The sequence below is a fragment of the Stenella coeruleoalba genome (assembly GCF_951394435.1).
Source record: "Stenella coeruleoalba genome assembly, chromosome: 8".
Lineage (NCBI taxonomy): Eukaryota > Metazoa > Chordata > Mammalia > Artiodactyla > Delphinidae > Stenella > Stenella coeruleoalba.
This window is the reverse complement of record NC_137154.1, coordinates 12635062-12650274: the sequence shown is the minus strand read 5'-3', so window position 1 is coordinate 12650274 and position 15213 is coordinate 12635062. Positions and strand designations below refer to the sequence as shown.

The window sequence follows — 15213 nt, the reverse complement described above, 5'->3', positions numbered from 1 at the left end:
AATATCTACCCATTTAACAGTACAAAATAATAAAAAACAGCTCACCATGTCATGGGAGCTGATGGTGTAAAAGAAAACAACAACAAACAGCTTAACTTTCATTAAATCTGTAGGTTCAGGACTCAAGAAGAGTAACAGGGAAATCTAAGTCCTTTCTTAAGCTTCTGGTCTTGGGTAAAAATAGGTATGACCATTAGAGGAAAATTTTACAAGAATACCAAAAGTTTTAAAAATGTGCATAACTTTGGGACTTCTCTGGTGGTCCAGTGGTTAAGACTCCGCGCTTCCACTGTGGGGTGCACAGGTTCATCGTTCCCTGGTCAGGGAGCTAAGATCCGTATGCCACGCGGCGTGGCCGAAAAGAAAAAAACATGTGTGTTAACTTATGACCAATCAATTCTAGTTCTTAGAATTCATCCTGGAGATACAGTCAAAGGGGTGCAGAAAGTTCTATCTATAAGGGGAAAACTGGCAACAACCTGGATGGCCACAGGATTGGTTGAATAAATTAAAATTATAGTAGGTAACTATTAAAAGTAATGTTGTATAAAAATACTTAGTAACATGTGAATATGCTGGTGAGATTTGTAAAGTGGAAGAATAAAAACAACCAGATTCTGAAAAATAGTATATAACATATACTAATTTTCTAATAAAATTTTAAAACTATTTGCAGAGAAAAAAAATGGGTGTATAACAAAATGTAAATAGCGGGACTTCCCTGGTCCAGTGGGTAAGACTCCACGCTTCCAATGCAGGGAGCCTGGTTTTGATCCCTGGTTGGGGAACTAGATCCCGCAGGCATGCTGCAACTAAGAGTCCGCATGCTGCAACGAAAAGATCTCGCATGCCTCAACTATGACCCGGCGCAGCAAAATAAATAAATATTAAAAAAAAATGTAATAGTGGTTATCACTGGGTAGAAGATTACAGATGAATTCCCTGGTGGTCCAGTGGTTAGAACTCAGGCTTTCACTGTCAGAGTCTGGGTTCAATCCCTGGTTGGGGAACTAAGATCCTGCAAGCCATGCGGCAAACAAACAAACAAAAAAACAAACAAAAACACCCCCCAAAACCTGAAGAAATGGAAGAATCTACAAAGATTAAAAACAACTCGGTTAGTAAGGGCTGCCCTAAGTGACAGACTCTCAGGAAAGGTTCCTGTTTCTCCTTGGTGTCCTAAACAAATCATCTTCCTAAATGTTATTTCCTTATTTTTACCTGAAATTCTGCCATTAGCAACGTATATGAGTTAATAAATTCTGATTTAAAAAGTATAAATATCCCTGGGAGCCCCAAAGGCCTTTCAGCTATTTATACATTAACATGAATTAGATGGCTTCCTTGTCAGGTTCAGATGAGTGAGATAAATGGGACTTCTGATGGTGGGCAGAAAGGTAATTTTTGAACATAAAACATTCAGAAGGTGGGGAGAAGAGGGCAGTTGTATGGTAACAAGGGTCTGGTGGCCTAAGGAGAATAAAATGGAAAAGGATGCAGAGAATGGAGTTAGGAGGACCCCCAAAACAAACTCTATAATCTTAAAACTGCTTAGGGTAAATCCTGTACTGCAGAAATAGAGAAGTTCTTTTTCTTCTTCTTCCTCTCTTCTCCACACTAAATGGTGCCCTGCTATCACATCCAAAGTTGTACTAATAATACTACATTTTGGGAGAGCCACCCTAGGAAATTATCCCACCGTTATATACACAAATTATCCCACCATCATATACACAAAGAGTAAAACAACCTGCTTCATATACGTTCTTAATCTGTAATTTTAGGTTATCATGTTTACTCATTCTTAATTCAACCTGTATTTATAGAGTACCTACTAAGGGCCAAGCATGGGGGATAGAGCAGTGAACAAAGACAGAAGTCTCCGTGCTCTCAGAGCTGACATTCTGCTATGTGCCTGTAGGTCAAGAAGAGGTTTCAGATGTTACAAGCTTTCCCTCAGGTAGTACTTACTGCATCTCCTAGCCTCATTAGTAGCTGCTGTAAGATCAAGAGGTCTCGGCAGATGAGGAAGCGAGTACTGGCAATTTTACACACGCTTCTGCACACAATACGCCCTGCTGTGCTACTACCATAGACCTGGGAAAGATTCATTCGAATATTCAAAGGCTGAGCTGTAATTAAAAAACAAAACAAAACAGTTAAATGTATCACTGTTTTCTCTAAATCAGAGAGGTACATTTGTTGTTCTGTCATTTACCTGGATCGAATCCCTTTTCCATTTCCACTTCTGTTTCATAATCCATTTCCCGTATAAGAAGTCCAATGGCATGGATTGGGTTCCTAATCTCTTGCAGTTTACTACAAATATCCTCCATCACACTGTCTCTATAAGGAAATTAGAAAATTCCTATTACTACCGAGAATATATGAGACAGACTCTATATGCCGTATAAGCTAAATGCTCTATGAAACAGGAAAACCAGCCATATAATAAAGGAGTAGAGATAATCACTCTGGTGTACAAGATACTTTTCTCCATGCAGAAATTTTTCCCTATTTTTTTTTTGGAAATGACAGACAAAATGAATGTGAGAAAAATACTTTTACATTTTAGAATTTATAGCTCAGTTAATAGCCAGACCATAATTCATGAGTCTGTTTCCAAACCTGAATTCATGTATTAGATTTTCTGTTTAAAAGCTGAAATATCTACTGAGAATCATGGCAACTCACTTTAACTTTAAGCCTCTACTTTGTACACACTTGAGTGTACATTAAAAACCTGATTTGGGGGGCTTCCCTAGTGGCGCAGTGGTTCAGAGTCCGCCTGCCAATGCAGGGGACACGGTTCGTGCCCCGGTCCGGGAAGATCCCACATGCCGCGGAGTGGCTAGGTCCGTGAGCCATGGCCACTGAGCCTGCGCGTCTGGAGCCTGTGCTCCGCAACGGGAGAGGCCACAACAGTGAGAGGCCCGCGTACCGCAAAACAAAAAACAAACCAAAAAAAACACCTGATTTTGGCACTGAGAATTGCTAAATTTCCATTAGGAAATGGACTTTACCCTAAATTCTCCTTACACATCAATAGCGATCAAATCTTCTAGAATCTGTTCTGCAGCCTTTTCTGGAGACTGTAGGTTGTAACAACTCATTTCCATCATTACTGACATATCCGTAGTTACTGACTCTCCAATCAGCCGAAGGCATTTTATGAGACATACGACATCCCGAGCAACATCCACATCTATAAGTAAGAGAAAGTTGACATTCATGTCTCAAGCCAATGAAGAGCTGCTAGCTAATATTAAATTAAAATATTAATAATTAAATGCCAGGTATCTATCTGAGGTCTTAAAGATGTTTAGCCCTCTTCAGTTTCCCCTAAAATATCTACAGTGTGGTAAACTGGCCAGGAAAGACCACAGTGGAAATCAATGTTTTCTGCATTCATTTGAAAGAAAGCATAGGGTTCATGGCGGAAAGGGCTTAAATATGGACATAACAATTACTATTACCATCAGATATGATTGTCTCATCCTCTGTCAAAAGATTCTCATCAGGTAGGAGATATAAATGATCCACAAAGGAGGAAGGCACAAGGAAAGACAGGTACCCCTGGAAATACAAATCTTCCAGTTACACTTTTTTTTCAGTGAATGTTTAAAGATAAAAAATATTTGAGACCTGAATCTTATCATGAGCTAACCCCAGACAAATCCAAATAAAGGGACACTCTACCAAACAACAGGCGTAGTCTTCAAAAAAATGTCATTGTCATGAAAGACAAAGAAAGGCTGACAACAGCTGGAGATTAAGCTAAAGAAACCTGACAACTAAATAAATGCAAGATCTTGGATTGGATCCCAGATCAAGAATAAAAATTGTAAGCACAACTGGTAAAATTTGAATATAAACTGTATAATATTATATCAATATCAAGCTGCCTGATCTTTAAATTGTGCTGTGGTAATATAAGAATACCCTTGTGCTTAAGATACATGCTAAAATGTGTAAGGATTAAGGGGAATGATGTTTATAACTAACTCTCAAGTGGCTCAGGAAGAAAAAAACATATCTATAGAAAGAAAAAAGCAATGGAAGTTAAGGAACAGTGAATCTGGTTGAAGAGTATACAGAAGTTCTCTGTATTACTCTTGTAACTTTCAAATTAGAAATCACTTCAATACAAAACAAGATGCAAGAAAGTATAAATAATGCAGAAGAATATTTAAACAAAAATGAACTATAATTTTAGGACCCCCGCCCAACAAAAAACCCACCAAAATCCTAAAAGCTAACTACAATATACAATAGACACTACATTCTGAAAGACCCACTGAACAGTCTAAAGGAGTTCTTCTGTTATGTTTCTGCTCTTACTTTTTTCAGCAGGCACACCATGTTTGTGTGTGGATTCACATGTAGGGCAAGAGGATGAGAAAGGGCTTCTTGATACTGAAGACAGCAGGCATAGAACTTGCACCAAAATTCCTGTTGTAAATTTCGGAACTCTTCCTGGGAAAATTCATACTCTGTTACACTTCCTTGGAGCTGGCAATGGAAAAAAAAAATACTCTTGATACCATTTGGGATCTTTCTCCCCCCAAAACATAATTGTTTAATATCATTTTACTAAGCTATAGGCAAATGAATATCCCTTATGCATTACATGCCATAGACTAATTAAAAGGTTTAGACATTTATAGTTCTTAGTAACAAGGTCCAAGGAACAATCTGAACAATTTCTCAGTACCAATCTGCTCCATAGGGAGATGAAAGAAATTATCATTCTTTCTTTACCCAAACCTCACCTCACTTTCAACAGCTAAAGTAACTTCTTTCTTTAGTTCATTCCAGGAGAGATCTAAATTCCTGTCAGTTCCTCGACAGAAAATCTAAAAATAAAACAGATACAAAGAGACACTTTAGAGTATCACATACTACTAAAAACTGAATGAAAAATACTCCAGGTCAGAAGATACTGAGGTAATATACTATACAATAGAGACTGGACATGCCTGAAACACACATTTACTCTTAACATTGCGCAAATAACTTCTTTTTATAAATTGATTGATTGATTGGCTGCGTTGGGTCCTTGTTGTTGCCCGTGGGCTTTCTCTGGTTGTGGTGAGTGGGGCTACTCTTTTTTGGGGTGCTTGGGCTTCTCATTGTGGTAGCTTCTCCTGTTGTGGAGCACGGGCTCTAGGCACATGGGCTTCAGTAGTGTGGTTTGCGGGCTCTAGAGCGCAGGCTCAGTAGTTGTGGCGCACGGGCTTAGTTGCTCCATGGCATGTGGGATCTTCCCGGACCAGGGCTTGAACCCGTGTCCCCTGCATTGGCAGGCGGATTCTTACCCACTGCGCCACCAGGGAAGTCGTATGCAAATAACTTCTAATTGTGAAATCATAGCAACTTTGAAATAGTTTCTATAGTCCAGAATAAACTATAGAAGCTCATGAATCTGTAAGAATTATAATTGGGTACATCTGGATCATTACAAAAAGCAAAAGGAAACATAATGGCTATTGCTTAGCTGGAGGAAGATATAAGATGATGCCAAACATATACATCCTGACTGGCACAAAGGTGAGCTAGAGTAGTGGTGGGGTAGGTCACTCTAATGGGAATAATTCTCCTAAGGCAAAGCTTGTGAGCAACGCCTTACTGATTATTCAATATCTCCGTGTGCAAGAGATACCATGAGAAATCATACATGTGATTACTGTTAATAAGAAGGGCTGATGAGATGAAAGAAATAATACCTTAGAAGAAAGTGACCGTGTCATCTTGGAGTTTTATTAGAGAGAAAACAGAAAACATAGAATAGCCAGATATTTAAGAATGTATCTAGAAGAAAAGTCAAGGATCTGGAAACCACATCACCTGAGAGAAAGTTAAGGAACTGGGTATATTTTTACCCTGCAGAAAGATAACATGGAAGGATTCTTAAAATATTTGAAGGGTTGCTTTATAGAAGAGACATGTTCTATGAAGTTCCCAAAGAAAGATGCTACCTAAATGGTGGGGGGGTTAAATTTGATCCAATACTGGGATGAACTTTTTTTTTGGCCGTACTGCACGGCTTGTGGGATCTTAGTTCCCCGACCAGGGATTGAACTTGGGCCCGGACAGTGAAAGCACCGAGTCCTAACCACAGGACTGCCAGGGAATTCCCAGGGTTGAACTTTTAAGTGGCACAGTTTTGAACAGTAAGTCACAAAAGAGCTGGTGAGAGACTTGTCACTGGAGGCAGACACAACTAGAAGCTGAATAGTTGTCTGTCAGAGAAGCCTCAGAAGGTATTTCTGCTTTGTGTGGGAGGTCAGACCAGGAGATTCTAAGTAACTTTTCAATTCTATAAGTGATTATTCTATTTTAAATTCATGAAGCTAAGTAGCAATTTAAGGAAGCCTAAGTGACTTTAAAGTAAAGAATTGTTTTGGAAAAGGTTAAACATCTCTTAAACCATGTAACTTTGAAGCTTAGATTATTTTCTTGAACCTGAACCAAGTTAGACCTTCACTGTACTAACAAAAGGGTAAAAACAGTACCATCAAACCTACCCAAGAAAACTTCTTTCAAGCATAGAGATTATATGCAGTGTAGTATGGTATATCTTTTTACAATAGTGTAGGTACAAGTTTCTCTTTTTACTACTGGCATGCTTCACTAGTCATTGGGAAAGTGCCCTTAATCCTATCTCCCCGCCTGGACTCTTGCCATTTTTATGGAAAGAACATTTAAAAAAATTACAGTAGCATTTACAAACACATGTATATACAATTGCAAAACTATGGTATTAGTATATGCAAAACAACAAAATTAACAGTAATCATTAATTATATAATTAGTAATAAAATGAGAGAGTCTTAAATGAACACTAAATATTTTCTCACTGACCTGTAAAGCTTTACATAAAGCTGCATTAATGAATCGCCCTGGTGTAAAAAGACTCTGCAAATACATCTCCTGTTAGAACATTGAAACACGAATTAGTATCATTCTAAAAAAGATAAAATTTGGAAAAATCTGAATGAACAATTCAACATGTTAAAACCAAAGGCTGCATTCCTATTACATGAATGTGGAAATTCTGCCCTTCAGCATTTGAGCAGTAACAAGTGGCAGAGCAGTCATATATTTTCACACTGTGAAGCCTGCAGTGCCTTTGAGTCAACTAGATGTACTACACTGAGAATGCTGTGTTCCTCATGGTGCACTTCAATGGGTTCCACTGGAAAACACAGCTTGTCAAATGCCAATCTTAAATGCAAGAGTTGTATCTAGTTTATTAGTGACAAACGCTGGTTAAGAGAATAATTAAACTAAGGTGGTTTCTACACCATCCACAAAAGAACTCATTTTTATGGTTTACATATAAAAGAAAAGGAATTGATAATGATAGGTATTATATGTAAAAAACAAACAAAAAAAACTGCAGTAAGTTCTCACAAGTGGGGAAATGAAGTAGAGGGAACAAAACGGAAGGTCTCATACTGCCTATGGTCTCATTTTGACCAAATTTTATGAACCAGATTTGGCAATAAGTAGCAAACCTGGCTGACCTTCATTCAAGTTTCCTTCCTTCTACTGAGATTCTAGGAGATATTTATAAAATGACCAAAATGGAGAAAAACAAGAATTTTAATAATTAGCATGTGATTTTGGCTTTTAGACAAAAGTTAAGTGCCAATAAACTCTTGGGATTAAAAATTTTGCAATATTCAATTTCAGATATTCAAAATGGGTTTTCCAATCCTACAAAGGGTCATTGTTTCAGACCCAGAGCCCATGATCTTTATCTCATTTTAATATTAATGCATCAACTGAAAGTTTGTCTTCCATTTATCTTGAGGATGTCCTTGAAAAACAGGGAAATTGGCCTGTTTTGCTACTGCATTACCTTTTTTTTTGTTTGTTTGTTTGTTTTTTTGTGGTATGCGGGGCTCTCACTGTTGTGGCCTCTCCCGTTGCGGAGCACAGGCTCCGGACGCGCAGGCTCAGCGGCCATGGCTCACGGGCCCAGCCGCTCCGCGGCATGTGGGATCTTCCCGGACCGGGGCACAAACCCGTGTCGCCTGCATCGGCAGGCGGACTCTCAACCACTGCGCCACCAGGGAAGCCCTGCATTACCTTTTAAAGTTATGTTCGTCATAGCTTCTACCTCTTATGTCTAGTTTTTAGGCATATATTCACATGGTTAGTATAGTGGACACCTACTGTCTGTGCCTGCCTAGAATCCATTTCCCCTTCTTTTACTAACGAAGCCCTTGCCTTTCTCTGAAGAACCATTCCTCCCGTGCCCATACCCAACTGATTTCACCCTCCACAATAGCGAGGCCCATGCTGGACATGTTTCTCATGCCAAGCCAGGATATTCTATTCCTTCTGATCAGAGTGACTATGCCAGGAATTAGCACACGACTAAAGCCAGGCCAGTGTCAACTCCAGGGCCTGGAACAGAAGTGCTCTTTCCCCTGGGGTTGCTAAGTTCACAAAAGGCAAGCTTGCTCAGAAAGCCTGCCGGACAATAAACCCAACAAGGAGGAAAGCAGAATTGAGACAAAGGAGAGATCAAGCCCTGAAGGCATTGTTTCAGCCATGGCTGAAACCAGGTAACTCTGAACCTGCCAGCACCACAAGCCAATACATTCAGCTTAAGTCAGTTTGAGGTGGGCTTCTTTCATCTGCAGCTGAAAGAGTTCTGCTAATACAACTGGTTCTTCTCAAACTAATGATCAGGGTAAATCATCTCCTTACATAAGACTTTAGCATTGCTTACTCTGGGGTCTTGATCATCTCTGATAATGATTTCTTCCTCTGGCAGAGGCTGCATAAAAACTGGATTCCACTGACCTGTAACATTACTACAGAGAGAAAAAGTCCATCAGTCTACATAAAGATGATGAATAAAAATGAAGCTTATGTTGTTGGCAGTATTTGGGCAGGGAGGGTCCCATCACTGAACCTCTGCAACTACTGCTTGATCAATTCTATTAAAAAAGTTTCCAAAAAAAGAAACATCTTCATAGCAGAGTCTGGACTATAGAAGTGCTCTTACTTGTTCTAATAGGCACCTTCCTGAAATTAAAACTCTAAACACAAATCTACAAATAATAGCTAACTTTCATTCTGCATTTACCGTATGCTGCACATTATACTAGGTGCAATTCTAGATACTATTCATGCATACCTTATGATAACTCTTTGAAGGATACACTGCCCTCATTTTTAAGATGTCAAAAGTGAGGTTTAGGGTATCTCACAGCTAGTAAGTTGTACAACCAGGATTCAAACTCTCACCTGACCGCAGATTCTTTGCTTGAATGCCATCTATAAGGAGTACTCTCTATCTTCTGAGGTGTGGTTCAGGGTCAATCTGGGGGCAACCACTCCTAGAATCCTATTCTAGAATATAGGGTCATGAGAGACCCACCTGAGCTCAATTAGTTTACAGCTGACTCTTGAACGACATGGGGGGGTTACAGGTGTCGACCCTCTGTGCCGTCAAAAATCCATGTATAACTTATTCAAGCAACTGCAGATCAAACAGTACTGCAGTGTTTACTACTGAAAACAATCCGTGTATTAAGCGGACCCCCCACAGTTCAAATCCAGGTTGTTTGAGGGTCAACTGCAGTTCCAGAGATGTCAAACAAAGTTCTAGGGAATCCTCCACAGGTGTTTCAGGGACTACACAAGTGTTTGATTCAAAATTTGTTTTTAAATGTATTTTGTAACTATTGAAAATGTTAAAATGAATATCATGTACATTAAAAATATCAGATATTCCAAATATATCTAATATTAGTTATCAACATGTTAAATTGTGTTATAATTTTATATTCATAAAATACTGATTTTGTTATATAATGGAGTTATCTTTTTTTTTTTTTTGCGGTGTGCGGGCCTCTAACTGTTGTGGCCTCTCCCGTTGCGGAGCACAGGCTCCGTACGCGCAGGCTCAGCGGCCATGGTTCACGGGCCCAGCCGCTCCGCTGCATGTGGGATCTTCCCGGACTGGGGCACAAACCCGTGTCCCCTGCATCGGCAGGCGGACTCTCAACCACTGAGCCACCAGGGAAGCCCTGGAGTTCATTATCTTTTGGAAAAAAAAGGGATTCCTGCTTTAAAAAAAAGTTTGAGAGGCACTGTATTTGTCCAATCTACTTCTCATCTCATGAGGAAACTGAGACCCCAAAGGGGCTGCAGTGTCTTTTGGAAGTTGTGGGTATCAGAAATAGTCTTTGCACAGAAACAGAAAATGCACAGATTAGAAGCATTTGGGGCCTTTCTCGCTTCCTGGCCATCCTGGCAGCTGCTCTTGGTTGGGGGTGTCCTGCACTTCAGGCAGGAAGATGGTGCCCGCAAGGAAGACAAAAAAGTCGCTGGAGTCGATCAACTCTAGGCTCCAACTTGTTATGAAAAGTGGATCAACTCTAGGCTCCAACTTGTTATGAAAAGTGGAAAGTATGTGCTCGGGTACAAGAAGACTTAGAAAATGATCAGACAAGGCAAAGTGAAACTGGTCATCCTTGCCAACAACTGCCCAGCCTTGGGGAAATCTGAAATAGAGTATTATGCCATGTATCCATCACTACAGTGGCAATAATACTGAACTGGGCACAATGTGTGGAAAATACTACAGAGTATGCACACTGGCTATCACTGATCCAGGTGGTTCTGATATCATTAGAAGCATGCCAGAACAGACTGGTGAAAAGGAAACCATGCACAACTTTTCTTTAATAAAACCAGCCAGAGCTTGTTTTAAATAAAAGAAGAAGTATTCTGGTTATGTGCTATCTCTTCCCAAAAAGATGGTATTTTCTTCACCTCATTCCAACTCTAAGAATACTTATTTTGTCCTAAAATCATAAGGTAGGAAATAACAAAAAATAAAAAAGAAGGTATGTCAGAAAATAGGCAAACCCGGGTCTGAATCCTTTAAATGCGAACATTTGACTTTTGTTCTACACAAAAAGCTCTCCTTCTTTTCTAAGTATGAATTTGCTTGGGGTAAGGTAGGATGACAGAGGTGAGGGACCCGTACTGTTCAAAGTTGATATATTTCACAACTGTTTGGTTCTCAGCATCATGCCACAAGACCCAGATATCCGTAGAGGTTAAGGCAAAGTCAATCAGTGTCTCCTAGAAGGAAATGTAGGGGGGAAACAAATAAACAAAAACTCTTGTTAAAACAAGAAAGAAAAGGTACTAAGTTATGGTGACTTAAACTTGTATTAGTAGGAGAGGTAAAAGCATGAAAACAAAAGACAGTACCAAGTGAACTTGGTAAAATCCAAATGAAATTTTTTTGCGTGAAGTTTCATTAAATATTCCATTTTAAGATTTCAATCCCATTACAACATAGTTAAGTTAGCCAATGTTTCTTTCCTGTACTTCTATGATATGCAAAGGATGACTCAACCTACCTGAGAAGTGAATAGTGAGGAAATGTGATCTATGCTGTAGCGGTTATTCTCAACGCTTACCAACTGGAAAATGCAGAACTGTTAAAACACAAGTTGATAATTCAGTACTTGAAACAACCAACATGTTACGCTTCTATGCAAGACTTACCAGCATTCGGAAGCTAATTTTTTTAAAAAAGTATGGTAAAATACATGTAGAATTTACCATCTTAACTATTTTTAAGTGTACAGATTAGTAGTATTAAGTATATTCACATTGTTGTGCAACTGAACTCCAAAACTTTTTTTCATTTTTTCAGAACAGAAACCCTGTACTCATTAAATAACTCCCCATTCCCCCTCCCCACAGCCCCTGGCAACCAGCATTCTACTATGACCTTGACTGCTACATAATGGAATCTTAACAGCATTTGTCTTTTTGGGACTGTATTTTTACTTAGCATAACATCCTCAAGTCTCATCCATGTTGCAGCACGTGTCAAATTTCCTTCCTGTGGGAGGGAGGGAGACGCAAGAGGGAAGAGATATGGGAACATATGTATAACTGATTCACTTTGTTATAAAGCAGAAACTAACACACTATTGTAAAGCAATTATACCCCAATAAAGATGTTAAAAAAAAAAAAATTTCCTTCCTTCCTTTCTTTTTTCAGCCGCATGGCATGTGGGATGTAGGATCTTAGTTCCCCGACCAGGGATTGAACCTGCACCTCCTGCATTGGAAGTGCAGTGTCTTAACCACTGGACCACCAGGGAAGTCCCAGAATTTCCCTCCTTTTTAAAGTTGAATAATATTCCATTTTATGTATATACCACATCTTTTTTTTTTTTTTTTTTGCGGTATGCGGGCCTCTCACTGTTGTGGCCTCTCCCGTTGAGGAGCACAGGCTCCAGATGCACAGGCTCAGCTGCCATGGCTCACGGGCCCAGCCGCTCTGCGGCATGTGGGATCTTCCCGGACCGGGGCACGAACCCGCGTCCCCTGCATTGGCAGGCGGACTCTCAACCACTGCGCCACCAGGGAAGCCCACCACATCTTATTTATCCATTCTTTCATCGATGAAGACTTAGGTTGCTTCCACTTTTTTGGCTATTGGGAATATTGTTGCTATGAACATGGGTGTACAAATATCTCCTAAATACCCTACTTTAATTCTTTTGGGTATACACCCAGAAGTGGAATTGCTTCACCCTATGGAAATTCTATGACTAATTTTTTTGGGAACTGCCATGTTGTTTCCCATAGTGGCTGCAGCATTTTATATTCCCACCAGTAATGCACAAGGGTTCCAATGTCTCCACATCCTCTCCAACACTTGGTATTTCTGTTTTTTTCCCCGAAAGTAGCTATCCTTTTGGGTATGAGGTGGTATCTCACTATGGTGAGAAATCTATTTTTAAGTTTATATTTTTACCAAAGTACCAAAAATAATTTAAAACATACACACAATACAAATCAACTCTAGTCAATCTTCACTAAAAATAAAACCCTATAAAATAATTCATGTTTAGTATTTAACTCTGTTGCTGAAACAAAAAATGTCAAACTCAAAAATAATATTTGATGGACAATATTTTAAATAATTTTTTTTTGATAAAGAAAGTGTATTATAAACTGATAAGAGTGATGAAGATTCTATCCTTATAACACAAGCAACTGTTCACAAGGAAGTACTAAAAGAAAAATATACAGTGAGAGTCCTTTTGAGAGAAAAATAGGAGTGTATGAAATATGAGAAATATATGTAATGCTCATATTCATTCTAGCCTAGAGCTGTATTTACAAGCTGCATATTTCAACCCATTAGTGGGACATGAATCAAATTTAGGAGGTCTCAACCAGCATTAAAAAAAAAAAAAGAAAAAAGAAAAAGAAACAAAGTATCAGAGTTTATCAGTTCATCACTCATGGTAAAGGTAAACATGTTTCATGAAAACTATTTTCTGTTACATGCCCATCATCATCACATATGTATATACTATGTAGCAATGCAAAATATTGTAGATTCTAGCCAAAAAGTTGGAAAAATGCTGGTCTAGTGCAGTGCTTCTCAAACTACATGTGGAAAGGAAGTGTTTTTTTTTTAATTTCTAATCTGTTCCAGACTGATACTTTTATGAAATACAGAAACCTTGAATGTCTGTGGCAATGTCACTATAAAAGCTTCTAATGCATTCTCTCACTTTCTGATTTTATCTATCTTACTGCAATCCAGTAACAAATAATTTGTGGCCTAGGACCATTCCACAGACCACACCAAAGGTCTACAGGACTTCTGTTTGAGATTTTTATTAGTGTCCTAGATGGAAATACAGACGGCATATTTATAACACTGAGAACATGATGCTGGAAATGATTAAATTAATGCACTTATTAACATAATTAGAACCCAAAGAACGAAAAGAAAACCAAGAAGAAACAAATGAAATTAACAGGAATGGGTGTAGGGCTTGCCTGGTGGCGCAGTGGTTAAAAATCCGCCTGCTGATGCAAGGGACATGGGTTCAAGTCCTGGTCCCAGAAGATCCCACATACCACGGAGCAACTAAGCCCATGCACCACAGCTACTGAGCCTGCGTTCTAGAGCCCGTGAACCACAACTACTGAAGCCCGCGAACCTAGAGCCCGTGCTCCACAACAAGAGAAGTCACCACAATGAGAAGCCCACGTACCACAACGAAGAGTAGCCCCGCTCACCACAACTAGAGAAAGCCTGCGCACAGCAATGAAGGCCCAACACAGCCAAAAATAAATAAATAAATAAATTTAATAAAAAAAACTGGAATGGGTGTAAAATATTACAGAGATTAAAAATAAAACCTTCAAATGTGTAGATTAGGGAGAAAAAAACATGCTGAAGAGCAGTTTTTGTTCAAAAAAAGAAGGAAAAAAAAAAGACCTCAACTTCATTATACTCTGAATAGGCACAACAGTGTTACATGGCTGCTAAAAGTGTATCTGATTTTAGGCTTCATTAACAGAACCATAATGCTCAAACCAAAGGAGGTAATAGCTCAGCTCAGTTTGATACCACTCCTAAAATAGCATATTCAATCTCAGACTAATGTTTAGAGCAGTGGTTCTCAAAATATGGTCCACAGATTCCTAGAGGTCCGATTCCTAGAGGTCCCTAAGACTGTTTCAGGGGATTAGTGAGGTCAAAACACTTTTCATAATAACACTACATCATTTGCCCTTTTCACTGTGTTAATATTTGCACTGATAATGCAAAAGCAACGGTAGGTAAAATTATTGGTGTCAATGTGAATCAAGGCCGTGGTACCAAACTGAATACTCTTTCATTAATAAAACACTCAACAAGCTAGGAATAGAAAGTAACTTCCTCAACACGATAAGGGGCATTATGAGAAACTCAGATAACATCACACTCAATGGTGAAAGACTAAAAACTTTCTCTCTTAAATCAGGAATAAGACAACTCTTGTCACTTCTATTCAACATTGTACTGGAGGATCTATCCAAGGCAAGTTAAGGGAAAAAAAAAAATAAAGGCACCCAGATCGGAAAGGAAGCAGTAAAACTATCTTTATTTGCAGATGATATTGTCCTGTAAATAGAAAGTCCCAAAAATTCCACTATAACACTACTAAAACTAATAAGAGTTCAGTAGGGTTACAGGATACAAGATTGATATAAAAAAATGAATTGTATTTCTATAAACCTGCAATGAGCAATCTGAAATGAAATTAAGAAGATAATTTCATTTACAATGGTTATCAAAAGGATACCATTAAACTGATTAAAGAAACCCTGCAAAACTTAATACTATGAAAATTATAAAACACTGCTAAA

At 38.8% G+C, this 15213-nt stretch overlaps 1 protein-coding gene and 1 pseudogene across 7 annotated transcripts in view; one reads left to right on the top strand and one right to left on the bottom strand.

Annotated features, from left to right (window-relative positions):
* The window catches only part of NUP160 (nucleoporin 160), a 55046-nt gene that overhangs the window by 29771 nt on the left and 10062 nt on the right, over window positions 1-15213 (bottom strand). For 3 of the 6 annotated variants that reach the window (XR_013829312.1, XM_079928215.1, XM_079928214.1), the window contains 10 exons: window positions 11400-11477; window positions 11018-11115; window positions 8747-8831; window positions 6865-6933; window positions 4773-4856; window positions 4342-4512; window positions 3477-3576; window positions 3040-3205; window positions 2219-2346; window positions 1972-2132 (listed from right to left, as the gene is read on the bottom strand). Coding sequence is in view for 5 of the 6 variants with exons in the window: in XM_079928215.1 (XP_079784341.1) it covers window positions 1972-2132; window positions 2219-2346; window positions 3040-3205; window positions 3477-3576; window positions 4342-4512; window positions 4773-4856; window positions 6865-6933; window positions 8747-8831; window positions 11018-11115; window positions 11400-11477 (1140 nt within the window). In the remaining variant the exon portion in view is untranslated. Of the gene's footprint in view, window positions 1-1971; window positions 2133-2218; window positions 2347-3023; window positions 3206-3476; window positions 3577-4341; window positions 4513-4772; window positions 4857-6864; window positions 6934-8746; window positions 8832-11017; window positions 11116-11399; window positions 11478-15213 lie in introns of those variants that run through there. The other 3 variants (XM_079928216.1, XM_079928218.1, XM_079928217.1) reach the window with 3 other exon arrangements.
* LOC307189778 (large ribosomal subunit protein eL30-like) lies at window positions 8849-10997 on the top strand (annotated as a pseudogene). The gene has a single exon. The product of its transcript is annotated as a large ribosomal subunit protein eL30-like (transcript).